This window comes from Canis lupus, chromosome 27, assembly GCF_011100685.1.
Source record: "Canis lupus familiaris isolate Mischka breed German Shepherd chromosome 27, alternate assembly UU_Cfam_GSD_1.0, whole genome shotgun sequence".
In the NCBI taxonomy this organism is placed as follows: Eukaryota; Metazoa; Chordata; class Mammalia; order Carnivora; family Canidae; genus Canis; species Canis lupus.
In genome coordinates, this window is record NC_049248.1 from 12,080,012 (window position 1) to 12,093,448 (window position 13,437).

A 13,437-nucleotide genomic window follows, 5' to 3' on the forward strand; every position below is an offset into this window, starting at 1 on the left:
GACATGTACATTTGCACTGCTGTGAGGGTATAGACAGACCACTATTGCTAAAATAAATCCTCTATTTTAAAGTCAGGCTACATTTTTAAACAAAAAAGAAACATTACAAAAACCTTTTGTTTTAAATTGAAACCAAATTATTGTTTGCCATGGAAACCGTCTGACAAGAGTCAGCCAGCTTCACCTTTGACTATGAGGATAATTTATCAATGCCAAGTCATGACAAATATCCTGTACACCAACTCAATTCCATCTCTCTGACTCCCTGACCCCCTTGCCAGGAACTCCCTAACACACTCTGAAATAAAGGCTTCTGCTTTTCAGAGTTAGATAAAGAAGCCGTTGCTAAATGTAACAATTTTCTTACCAGGTCTTGCTGGTGGCTAGAAAATCAAATAGTAATCCATAGAAGTAAGAATGAAGAATAACATTCTCATTAAGAAGAAAAAGAATTGATGGTTTCCCAAACCAGAAGTCCCCTGAAATGTCCTAAATCAACATATTTCTTCAATATGCCCTCTTTCTATCGGGAATTAAGAGAATAAGGAGAAGAGGCAGTGTTTAAGTATAGAAAAAAGTTGCTTTAATACAGCAGAATATGGGTTTTTTTTTTCTTCTTCTGAAAGCACTTCTCTGTTGTTAAAAGGTGATTTAAAATATCATCAATAATTATTTAGAAATATACCTACCCCATGATAAATCGCTGTAGTTTAAAGTTTAGTAAACACTGCTTCCTTGCACAGAGGAAATGCTATCCATTGTTAAAAGATTGAATTTTTCACAAGAATCAACTGTGATACCTATAACTGACATTTCATCAAAAAAGAAATAGCATCTAAAAAAATACCATGTTAAAAATTCAGTCAAAATGCTAAAATGACTTAATAAGCAGTATTAAAGATATGCCCTAAAACACAAAACACCCTTGTTATATAACTGATTGTGAAGACAAAAATTAAGTGACTTGTCTCCCAAACACTGTAATTAATATACAGAGCTTACTATAGAGAAATAAAACAAATCATAAAGAATTCCAGTTGTGATGGGAAATTTTTCCTTCTTGGAGACCAACTTCTTACCATCTTTGCAGGTTTTTCCATTCTCCAGGAGTTTGACCCCAGTTGGGCAAGCACACTGATAAAAAGGCTTGACTGGAGACATCAAACATAAGTGGGAACAACCACCATTATCAATTCCACATGGATTTGTAGCTGTCAAATATAAATCACACTGATTAATACCAATGATTATAGATGCCCTCCCTCACTCTAGGTACACAAAGGTTAACAACCATAACATGAGCAACTGTGATAAACTAAATTATTACCAAATGTCATCCAGGTCCTTGACTACCAAACCATCTGCAAGAAAAGGAATTAATCAGCGAGAAGTGACTTAGTATTTTGTACCCAAAGAGGAATATACAAGAAATAAAGCAGGACGCCACTACCCACTACCCTAAAAGAGCTTACAATTTAGTCAGTATGCCCAAATTAACAAATTAGAAAACAATACAAAACAATGAAACTAAGTGCTATCTTGCACATGATAGACATAAATAAGTAGAGAGTCAAATGGAAAATAAATCACTATGGGTTAACGAAAACTTTCATGAAGGACATAGGACATGACAGGACCCTTGAAGGACAGGAAGGAGAGAAGGACATTTCAAATGTGGTAAAATTATATGAATAAAAAGCTTGGAGGCTGTACATTGGGTGAGATAATAAGGCAAATATTCCAACTGGATATTGAGGTTTCTGTTGACTAATAAGAGCTAAAGCCGAGTGAGCACAGAGAATAGGGACAAATTGTGGTGGATGGCACTGAAAGCCAAAGAAGTAATTAGGATGTTGAAAAATCCACTTTGGAAAGATTAACATGGATAGGCATAATAGACCAAAAGAGAAAAAACAGAAGTGGAGATTCATTAGCACATTTGTTGAAACTATGGAAAGGGATGGATTTAAATAATATTCATTTAAAAATCAACCTAAGATGGAGACCAACAAAATATGAAAGATACAGCAATGACAACTGCAAATTCTGAAACTAGTAAAACACAAAGGATCAACAGTGCCATTAAAAAAACAAAACAACAACAAAAACCCAGGGAAATTCTCTCCTAAGGGCTAACCACGAAAATAAAAAATTCATATAACATTTTTATGAAGGGGCTACACATACATTTAAAAACACTTTTATGGACTCATGATCATCAGATTCCAATATAATACATTATTTGACTATCCCCTCCCCCACCCAAATGAATAGAGCTAATACAAAGCAATGCACAATCCAAACACCCTTTATTTTTGGCTATGGAATACAATCTGAAATATACTCAGACACATGCCAGACATTTATTTATATACAAGTGCCAAACATTTAACATTCTCATATTCCTTTTAAACCTAATTCTACTTCTCTCTTAGAAGAAATTGTTCCCAGCAGCCAAAGCCCAAGTCACTACAAAGGTTGAACAAAAATAGAAGCAAAACTAAGAAAACGGAGTGGGGAGGAGGTTATGCAGATTTATGCAGGTATTAGGCAACCTAAGATAATTCAATTCACCAGTTAGATTCACAGAAGTTTCTATTTAAGAAAAGTACTTCTTTTTAAAAACACACTGAGAAGTAACATAAATAAGAAATGCATTCGTGTATAAACTTAGCTATCTCGATTTCTTATTTTATTTCTCTCTTCTCAACCACTATAACCCAAACAAAGGGCTGAGGTGGCTGACAGTGATAGATTAACAAGTTACAGTTTAGGCTGCCTTTAACCTGAATTGTATTTTGATGTTTTCTTTATGTTTTACTCCTTCCCACTACCTTTGGATGTATCTTCTCTCCTCCTGCCCTGACTAAAGCCAGACATCTGAGTGCTAAAGCTATTCCAACTTGCAATTTAAAAATCAAGATCACTTACCATTTGGCTGTCTCTGTTGGCTGAAGGCATGTATATCCATGGGAGAGAAGATGTTAGAATGGATTTCACGCAGACCCTCGCCAGTGTACTTGTTGCAAGCCAAAATGGAGTGTGTGTTCCAGTCAGTCCAGTACAATGTGTCCTCAAATAATGTCAAGGCAAAAGGATGTGGAAGAGAACCTTTAACCACTGCCTGCCTATGAACAAAAACAGAAAAACTCAAACATTTATAAATTTTCTTTTATCAAAACTTGACTTTGCCCATTAAAACACTCTTGTTTTCCACAATAACACACACAAATCCCAAGTAACACATATCTTAAGGCCAAATGTACCTATGAAAAATAAGTCACATAATAAATTCAAATATATTTTCATGGTGTCCAAAACTCCCCACCAAGTACTTGGCAATAGGCCACAGGTTCATTACAAACTAGCAGAGAGAAGGCTCAAGTATTAGCACTGCTGTCAATTCCCATCTCTAGTACTCACATCTTCATCCTTCCACAAAATTCATTTTATTAGAAGACAGGTAGGCAAAAAGAAAAATCCCAGGGTTTAAAGTTGGCACTGTAAAGTAGTTCTAAATCTGCAATAGGTCTACCCCTTCTTGATGTGTTAAAAACAAAGAATCCAAGCCTGTTTCTTCCATCATTTCCTATGGTTTTGGTAACTGAAAGTAAAAACATATACTTGAGGCTAAAAAAGGTGTTCTGGTGGAGTTCTTTCTGTAAACTCCAGTCTAGTCTAGTAAATGATCATTTCTGCTTGTTTTCTGCTATCTGGTTACTTAACCTCTACAAGTCAGGTAGAAAAAAAAAAAAAAACCACCAAAAAACAAACAAACAAACAAACAAAAAAACCAAACAAACAAAAACAAGTGCTGTCACAGGCATCATGTGTTCATGAAACCAGACAGACCCAAAAATTTCACAAGCAATCCATACTATATGAAGGAAAAGATAGCCTGATTAGTACTCAACCACAGAACTCTGCAGTATCATGGAGTTATTAGTAAATATTCCTAAATAATGAACAAATCATTTTCTGTGACAAAATAATATTCAAGAAAAAAATTCTTTGATATTTACCTAATATCAAATACAATATTTTCAACAACAAAAAAACCCAAATACAATATTTTCATAAATAGACTAGGAGAGATAAGTGGAAAATGTAACCAACTGAAATAAAGAACATTACATATTTCAGGGTATAGAATCAGTTTTTAGGTCCTGGACACTATCTGATGATTTCAAATACTGAAGAGACCACCAGCATATTAAATTAAAATCAAGAGCAGTAAGATAATTTTTATCTAAGCAGAGTTAACACCTGTTATTGTACATGGAATGGCCCTAGCCTAAGGTGTTTTAAATTCAGGCCAGATTTTTAAAAAACTGATCACAAGATTAGCATGACTAGTTTACCAAACAAATTTTCTATTTCAGAAACTTATCCCTACCCTGCCAGCCCAGATCACCACAATTTCTCCTCCCATTTTTATTTTTCTTTTTTCCCTAGCAGACTACTTTTCCTTCTGATTTCCCCAAAAAACTGTCACAATGTCAATGTCTGAGATGATTTCTTCCACGTTTTAAATGAACTGCTTTATTAGGTTTACTGAAATGATTATGTTATTTATAGGAACGATATCATAGTTCAAGCCCAAATTTAAATAGGTCTACATATTTCAAACTAAAGCCTACCAAAACTCAGTATAGTAAGAGAGTTCTGAGAAGCTGCCAAGAAAGACAAGCAACACAACTGAAAACTGAAGAATAGTATTAAGTGACTTAGCAGTTCATTAACTACCCTCAAGCGCAAATTCCATAATCACATCTTCGAAAAACTTTGGGAAGAAAAAAAGCCTTCTAAGTAAGTCCTTTGTATATTATTAAATAAAAAGTTAAAATTCACTCTCTGAAGTAAAAACAGGAAAACAAACAGGAAAAAAAAAATCCCTCCTTAAAAGATACACTCACTTTATATACTGACTGAAAACTTATAAATTGGTAAAAAATCAGAGTTCAATGTCCTTCTGACAATACTTAAATAATTTCTGCCAGCTTTATTTTATCTATAAATGAAAGATAATAATCGACCCTCACTGAGTTGCTTAAAGATTAAAAGATAATATACGCAAAAGCATTTAGCATGGGGACACCTGGGTGGCTCAGGTGGTTAAGCATCTGCTGTTGGCTCAGGTCATAATCCCAGGGTCCTGGGATCAAGCCCTACCATCTGCTGAGTGGGAAGACTGCTTTTGCTTCTCCCTCTCTCTCTCCCTTTGCCTGCTGCTCCACCTGCTTGTGCTCTGTCAAGCAAATAAATAAAATCTTAAAAAAAAAAAAAGCATTTAGCATTATGCTTGGTACTAATAGAAATTTCATAAATAATTCCTCAATTTTAGGATGTATTTTTCCATATTTTAACATTTCTGAGATGGGGTAACATTTTACAACTGAAATGCACATTTCATGTAGTAGTTTGTAAATCAATAAAAGTTCTTAAGAATCAATATGATATTAGAATCAAGTAAATACTAGACCCTGGCTTATTTATATTCCCAGGATCTCACACAACACTGTGTGCACAAATTAAGTGGAATGATGAGACACTCAGTAAATGCTTGATAAAATTAAGTATCTTAAATGATACATATAATTAACAGAGCTGAACAAAAAAACAGAATTAAAAAGGCTATCACTCATTCTTAACATATTCTTTGGTTATTTACTGATTTGTCCAACCGATGGTGACTTGTTTCTGAAAGTAAAGATAACTGTATATAGTCTTCACCTTTCATCTCTCTGGTTGGGATTACTAAGAAGGCCTATCTCTTGGTTTCTCAAGGAGGCGAGTTTCTTCAAGGAGCTGATCATGGGTACCAAAAATAAATATGGCAGACAAAATCAAAACCCAGTTCTTCAGTAGTAATGCCACAACAACAGGAGTTAAAAAATGGGTCTCTACTATGAAGACCAAAAAAAAGAAACGGAGATCGCTGTTGATGTTTTTTTTTTTTTTTAAGATTTATTTATTTATTTATTCATGATAGACACAGAGATTGAGAGAGAGGCAGAGACACAGGAGGAGGGAGAAGCGGGCTCCATGCCGGAAGCCCGACGTGGGACTCGATCCCGGGACTCCAGGATCGCGTCCTGGGCCAAAGGCAGGCGCCAAACCGCTGAGCCACCCAGGGATCCCCTGATGTTTTGATTTAGTGCTGACAACCTCTGAATATCATCCCTTCCCTGTGTCTGTCATTTTCAGCAGTGTACTGGATAGGTCTCAACCTCATCAATACCCCCAAATACAAATACAAGAGCCACTTGCTACCTCTTTTCATATTCCATGCTTGGGGAGTGTGCTTCTTTCAAAATCTGCACCAACTGGACTTACCTTTGTAGAACACTTGTGCATTTGCATTCACTTTCTCTGTTTCTGGACTTCTTCCCAGAAAGCTGTCCTCTGCCCCTGTTTCAGAATTCCCCACCTATGTGGGTAATAAATCTTTGTTTGGTCCTACGAAAGCACTACTGTTATGAGTTTTGACATGTGCACCTAACCTTGGGAGGGAGACTCCTTCATCATAAGTGAAGTTGTTATAATACCTGAGATGACAGCAGTAGTAGCAGCACAAGTATGAAAAATCTCCACAATTCCTCCACATGAAAAGAGAGAAAACAACTAGGTAGCAAAACCAAAAACCCATGGACAACATTCACAACAGAGCTAAGGAAAAAAATATTATCACAAAATCCAAAAAGGCATGAAAAACTACCAAGAGCTATGCATGAAGACCTGACTGGCATCAGCACTTTTGCAGGAGGAATCAGAAAGAAAAAAACAGGGCAATGAGAAGAACTAGAACAGGAGAACACACAAGATAAGATTACAATGGAAAGCAGGGCAAACACATCAAGAACATCAGCTGACTAGGAGGGGTTTGGGCCACTCCAGAAATGAGTGAACACAATGAATTCATGGTTGGCACTGAAGGGACTAGTGCACTTTGAACCACTGTGAACTCTCAAAGCTGACATTCCAGGGTTCCCTTCCAGACAAAGCTGCCATACTGAGGATAAATTACTGAGAGTAGAAGGAAAAATGAGAATGATAGGTGTAAGAGAGATAAGGTACAGAAAAAAAAAACGGGAGAAGGAAACAGGAAATGTCAGAAAGCAAGGTGCCATTTTTTAGAACACACACACCATGAGAGTTCTATCAAGTTTCAAGTTACAAAAGTTATGATGAACACTGACTGCCTTCTTCCACAAGCTCAAGAAAAACAATTATACATGAAAATAAGACAATAAAAGTATTAAGGGCAAATCTCATTTAAAAACCTGGTATTCAAAACAAAACCAAAAATAAAAAGAAGAATAACATCCTGACAAAATATGCCAGAAATGTATGGCTCTGGAATAAATAAAATTTATAACCTATTGCAAAATAATACTTTAACATAATACTAGCCATAAAAGAATAACACAAATTAACATTAAAAACCTCAAAACTGGGATCCCTGGGTGGCGCAGCAGTTTGGCGCCTGCCTTTGGCCCAGGGCGCGATACTGGAGACCCGGGATCAAATCTCACATCAGGTTCCCAGTGCATGGAGCCTGCTTCTCCCTCTGCCTGTGTCTCTGCCTCTCTCTCTCTCTCTCTATCATAAATAAATAAATAAATAAATAAATAAATAAATAAATAAATAAACAAACAAACAAACAAACCCTCAAAACTGAGGTGACAGAGCTGAAGAATTAGAAGAATAAATCACTTCAGAAATGAAGTTTTAAGTAGAAATAACATAAGAATCAATAAACACAACAAATAAGGACACAAACTGAAAAGGAGGAATTTTTTTCTTTTTTTGTGATTTTTTTCAGCTTTATTGAGAAATGACTGACCTACATCACTGTATTAAGTTGAAGGCATACAGCATGATGGTCTGATTTGCATATATTTTAAAATGATTACCACAATAGGTTCAGCTACTATTCAATATCATCTCATGTAGAAACTTAAAAAAAAAACCATTTTTTTCCTTTGGGATGAGAATTCATGGGACTTATTCTCAAGAATTTCCCTGTATATCATACAGCAGTGTTAACTATAGTCATTATGCTGTACACATTGCATCCCTAAGGAGGAATTTTTAAAAATCAAAAAGAAATAGAACACAACATTTTTTAAAAATAAAAGGTATGAAAGACTAAGGACAGGACAGGGGAGAAAACAGAATTATATTGGAGTAAGGAAATGACGAAATGTTAACTTAAATCCTCAAGAAGAATTAAGAAGTACCAGAAACAGTGAATTATGTAGGTTAATATAAAAGACTCCAGGGCAGCCCGGGTGGCTCAGGGGTTTAGCGCCGCCTTCGGCCCAGGGCCTGATCCTGGAGTCCCAGGATCAAGTCCCACGTCGGGCTCCCTGTATGGAGCCTGCTTCTCCCTCTGCCTGTGTCTCTGCCTCTCTCCCTCTCTGTGTCTCTCATGAATAAATAAATAAAATCTTAAAAAAAAAAAAAAAAAGACTCCATATACAATGCTTTCTTCTTTTTTCTCTTTAACCCTTTTAAAACATGTAAGATCATATTAAGCAATGATTGTAACATGATATTGGTTATAACAAATATAAACGACAATAACAGCAAAAAGGAAGAGAGAGGGAATGGAGATACACTAAAGTAAAATTTTATACTTTACAAAAGGAATTACCTCAGTACTATCATAAAGTAGATTTTGACAAAATGCATATTACAACCCTAGAATAATCACTAAAATTGTTTTATTCTCAAAAATATAGTTAAAAAATTGGAGGGCCTGGATGTTTCAAACGGTTAAGCTTCAGACTCTTGATTTTGGCTCAGGTCATGATCTCAGGGTTGTGATACCGAGCCCTGCGACAGGCTCTGTGCTGGGTGTAGGGCCTACTGAAGATTCTCTCTTCCTCTCCCTCTGCCCCTCCTTACCCTCTCTCCCTCTCTAAAATATATACATATATTCAATATCTAATATGTGTATAGATGTACTATGTGTGTATATATATATCAATCAAAAAAGAAATTAAAATGACATACTAGAAAATACCTAAATACAAAAGGCAGAAAAGAACCGAAAAAAAAAGATCCAAAAACAAACATCTTTTAAAAAAACCATCAAAATGTCGGATGTAAACCCAACCATATCATTAGTAACACTAAAGGTGAAGAAACACTTCAATCAAAGCAAAAGGTTGAACACCTTAAATATACACAGTTTTTCCTTTTCAAAAAAATACCTCTATGTATAGAGAAAGATCGTTAGACTGGGTAAAACAAAACAAGATTCAACTATATGCTGTCTACAAGAGACACATTTTGGGATCTCTGGGTGGCGCAGCGGTTTGGCGCCTGCCTTTGGCCCAGGGCGCGATCCTGGAGACCCGGGATCGAATCCCACATCGGGCTCCCGGTGCATGGAGCCTGCTTCTCCCTCTGCCTGTGTCTCTGCCTCTCTCTCTCTCTCTCTCTGTGACTATCATAAATAAATAAAAATTAAAAAAAAAAAAAGAGACACATTTTATATTCACAGATAACTGGCTGAAAGTAAAAGGTCATAGCAAACACTAACCATTAAGAGAGATGGAGTGACTCAACCAGATAACATATACTTTAAGACAAAGATATACAGGTGGTAAAGAAGTACATTTTATAACAACAAAAATTCAAATCGTGAGGAAGATAAACTATAAACATACACACACATAAAAAGAAAGCCTCAATCTAGTGAAGAAAAACCTGACAAATAAGAAAGCAAAAGACAGTTCAACACGAACAGTCCAAGATCTGAACATTCTACTCTCACAGAAGTACAGAACAATTAGACAAAATGAGGTTGCCTAGCTGGCTTAGTTGATGCAGCATTCAATTCTTGATCCCGGGGTTTTAAGTTTGAGCCTCATGTTGGAGATAGAGATTACTTAAAAATAAAATCTTAAAAAAAAAAAAAGGACCCACCAGACAGAAAATAAGGATATGGAAATCTGAGCATTATCCACTAATTTAAACTAAACTCTAAAGAAAATTCCCATCCAATAACAGGAGAACATAACATTTTTGAAAGTACACATGGAACTTACTCCAGGATAGACTGCATACTACGTCACAGAACAAATCTCAATTCATTTTAAAAGACTGAATAATCATATAAAGCGTATTCTCTGAGAACTACAGAATTCATTAATAAATCAACAGTAACAAAATTTGAGAAATCCACAAATGAGAATTTTCTAAATTCTGAATTTTTCTAAATTCTTCCTTAATGTCTTCTCAATAAGCAATGGGTCCAAGAAGAAATCACAAAAAATTATTTTAAATATATTAAGCTAAAAGGAAATGAAAACACAACATATAAAAAATTTATTTAAAAAATTTATGGGATACCACCAGCGCAGTGCTTAGGGTAAATTTTATAAATTTATCCCTAAAGTGCCTGTATTAGGAAAGAAGATAATCTCAAAACGTATCAAGCTTAATAAACTAGAAAAAAAATAAAAAGCAAACTAAATGCAAAGCTAGCATAAGAAAAAAAATATTAGGGCGATGATCAATGAAATATTAAAACACAAAAACAGTAGAGAAAAAAGTTCAGTAAAACTGAATGTGGATTCTATGAAAAGATCCAGAAAACAGACTATCCTTTAGCTTGGCTGGCCCCCCAAAAAAGAGAAAAGACATAAATTGGAAAATTAATAAAATCATGACTACAAGAGGGACATCACTATTGACCTTATAGAAATTAAAAGGATTATAAGGAGATCTGGTGAATAACTTTATGACAACTTAGACAAAATGGAACTATTCCTAGAAGAAAAAATTAACGAAAGTGATTCAAGAAGAAATAAAAAAAAAAAAACCCTAAAGACCTAGAACAATTAAAGAAATTAATAATTTAAAATCTTCCCATAAAGAAATCCCCAGGTCCAGATAACTTCACCAATGATTTCTACTAAATAGTTACAGAAGAATTAATATTTATCCCACACTCTTCCAGAAAATAGAGAAAGAGGAACTTCCCACCTCATTCCATAAGATTAGTACTACACTGATACCAAGGGCAGACAAAGAATAAGAAAAATAAAACTACAGACCAGTAACTCTTATGACTAAAGATATAAAAATCCTCAACAGAATGTCAGCAAACTGAAACTAGTAACATCTAAAGAGGATTCTAAACTATGACCAGGGGAACCCTGGGTGGCGCAGCGGTTTAGTGCCTGCCTTTGGCCCAGGGCGCGATCCTGGAGACCCGGGATTGAATCCCACGTCGGGCTCCCGGTGCATGGAGCCTGCTTCTCCCTCTGCCTGTGTCTCTGCCTCTCTCTCTCTCTCTCTCTGTGACTATCATAAATAAATAAAAATTAAAAAAAAATAAAAAATAAAAATAAACTATGACCAAATGGGATTTACCTGAAGAATACAAGAGTGGTTTAACAACTAAAAATCATTAAAGAGATTCATCACGTTCACAAAATAAAAAACAAAATCACATGATCACCTCAATAGATGCAGAAAAAGCACTGGACAAAATATAATATCCAGTCATGGTATAAACTGTGAAGAAACTAGGAACAGAAGAAAACTTCTTAAACCTGATTAAGGTGTCTACAAAAAAAAAAAAAAAACATACTGCTAAGATCATGCTCAATGGCATAATAATTATTATAATAATTATTATTTATAATTATAATTATTATTAAGGATTTTCCCCCAAAATCAGGAACAAGCAAGGATATCTTCTAATCAACACTGTAAGAGAGATCTAGTCAGCACGATCAAACAGGAATAGAAGGCTTCCAGACTGGAAAGGAAGAACTGTCATATTCACAGGTGCCATAATTCTAAAATACAGAAAATACTAAAGAATTAAAAAAATACATACATATATACATTATATGGAAAAATTGCATTTCTACACACCAGCAATGAAAAAATACAGAAATTGATATGATCAACTAATATTTGACAAAAAAGTCAAGAATATTCAGTGGAGAAAAGATGGCCTCTTCAATAAATGGTGCACGGAAAATCAGATATTCACATGTAAAGAATGAAACTAGATCCCTATCTTACACCAATTAACTGAAAATGGATTAAAACCTTAAATCTAAGATATGATAAACATAAAACCCCTAGAAGAAGTGGTCAACAAAATGAAAAGGTACCCTGCAAGGTGGGAGAAAGTATTTGCAAACCATGCATTTGATAAGGGGTTAAAATCCAAATACACAAAAAGCTTATATAACAATATCAAAAACAAATAACCCAATTAAAAACTAGGCAAAAGACCTGAAAAGACATTTTCCAAAGAAGATATTCAGATGGTCAACAGGTATATGAAAAAATATTCAATATCACTAGTCCTCAGAGAATCAGAAGCCAAAACCACAATGAGGTATCACTTCAAACCTGTTAGAATGGCTATCATCAAAAAGAGAGAACACATTGGGAATATAGTCAATGGTATTGTAATAGAATTGTATGGTGACAGATATTAGCTATACTTGGGGTAAGTGTAACGTAAGGTATAAACTTGTCAAGTGACATAACATTATAGTTATCAAGTATAAACTATACTTCAATTTAAAAAACAGGAAAGAAGGGATCCCTAGGTGGCGCAGCGGTTTGGCGCCTGCCTTCGGCCTAGGGCGCGATCCTGGAGACCCGGGATCGAATCCCACATCGGGCTCCCGGTGCATGGAGCCTGCTTCTCCCTCTGCCTGTGTCTCTGCCTCTCTCTCTCTCTCTCTGTGACTATCATAAATAAATAAAAATTAAAAAAAAAAAAAAAAAAAAAACAGGAAAGAAGATTCATCCACACCTAGAAGCAGCCAGGATGATGTCATATTGGCTGCACTGTAGGACTGTCTGACTCCCATCTAGAACTCAAGTGATGTTATTTGCTCTGTGACTGGATTATGGTCGTGGTCAGTGCCTAGAAAGCTGCCTGAATCTAGTAGGGCTTCCTATATATTTGATCAATGTCTCATGTGCTCCCGCTCAGGGATCTCTGCTTTGAATTCACCCAGACAGGAACTCCATAGACAGAATCTCAAATCTCCTACTCAAATGCAAAAACAGCCCTAAGCCATGCAGTGAAGAAAGGCAGAAATTTCCTCACGGGGACAAGAAAAATGATAAATCAGTTCAACCACAAGTCCCTCAGCAGACCTTTCCCTAGGGGTAGGCACTCATTTAAAAAAAAAAAAAAAAAAAAAGACACAAGATAGCAAATACTGACAAGGATGTGGAAAAAGGGAACCTTTGTGCACTGATGATGGGAATATAAATTGGTACAGCTACAACAGTATGGAAGTTCCTCAAAAATTAAAAATAGAACCATATGATCCAGCAATTCCACTCCTGAGTAAATATCTGAAGGAAATGAAATTCACTTTGTCAAAGAATCATCCCATACCCCCATGTTCACTACAGTATTAGTTAAAGTAGCCAAGA

General features: G+C 35.5%; 1 protein-coding gene across 1 annotated transcript in view; it reads right to left on the minus strand.

The window, feature by feature from the left end:
* Window positions 1-13,437, minus strand: part of LRP6 (LDL receptor related protein 6) — a 163,030-nt gene that overhangs the window by 69,030 nt on the left and 80,563 nt on the right. The window contains exons 4-5 of the mRNA XM_038576811.1: window positions 2,932-3,128; window positions 1,080-1,211 (exon numbers count right to left, since the gene is read on the minus strand). Of these exons, the coding sequence (XP_038432739.1) occupies window positions 1,080-1,211; window positions 2,932-3,128 (329 nt within the window). The remainder of the gene's footprint in view (window positions 1-1,079; window positions 1,212-2,931; window positions 3,129-13,437) is intronic.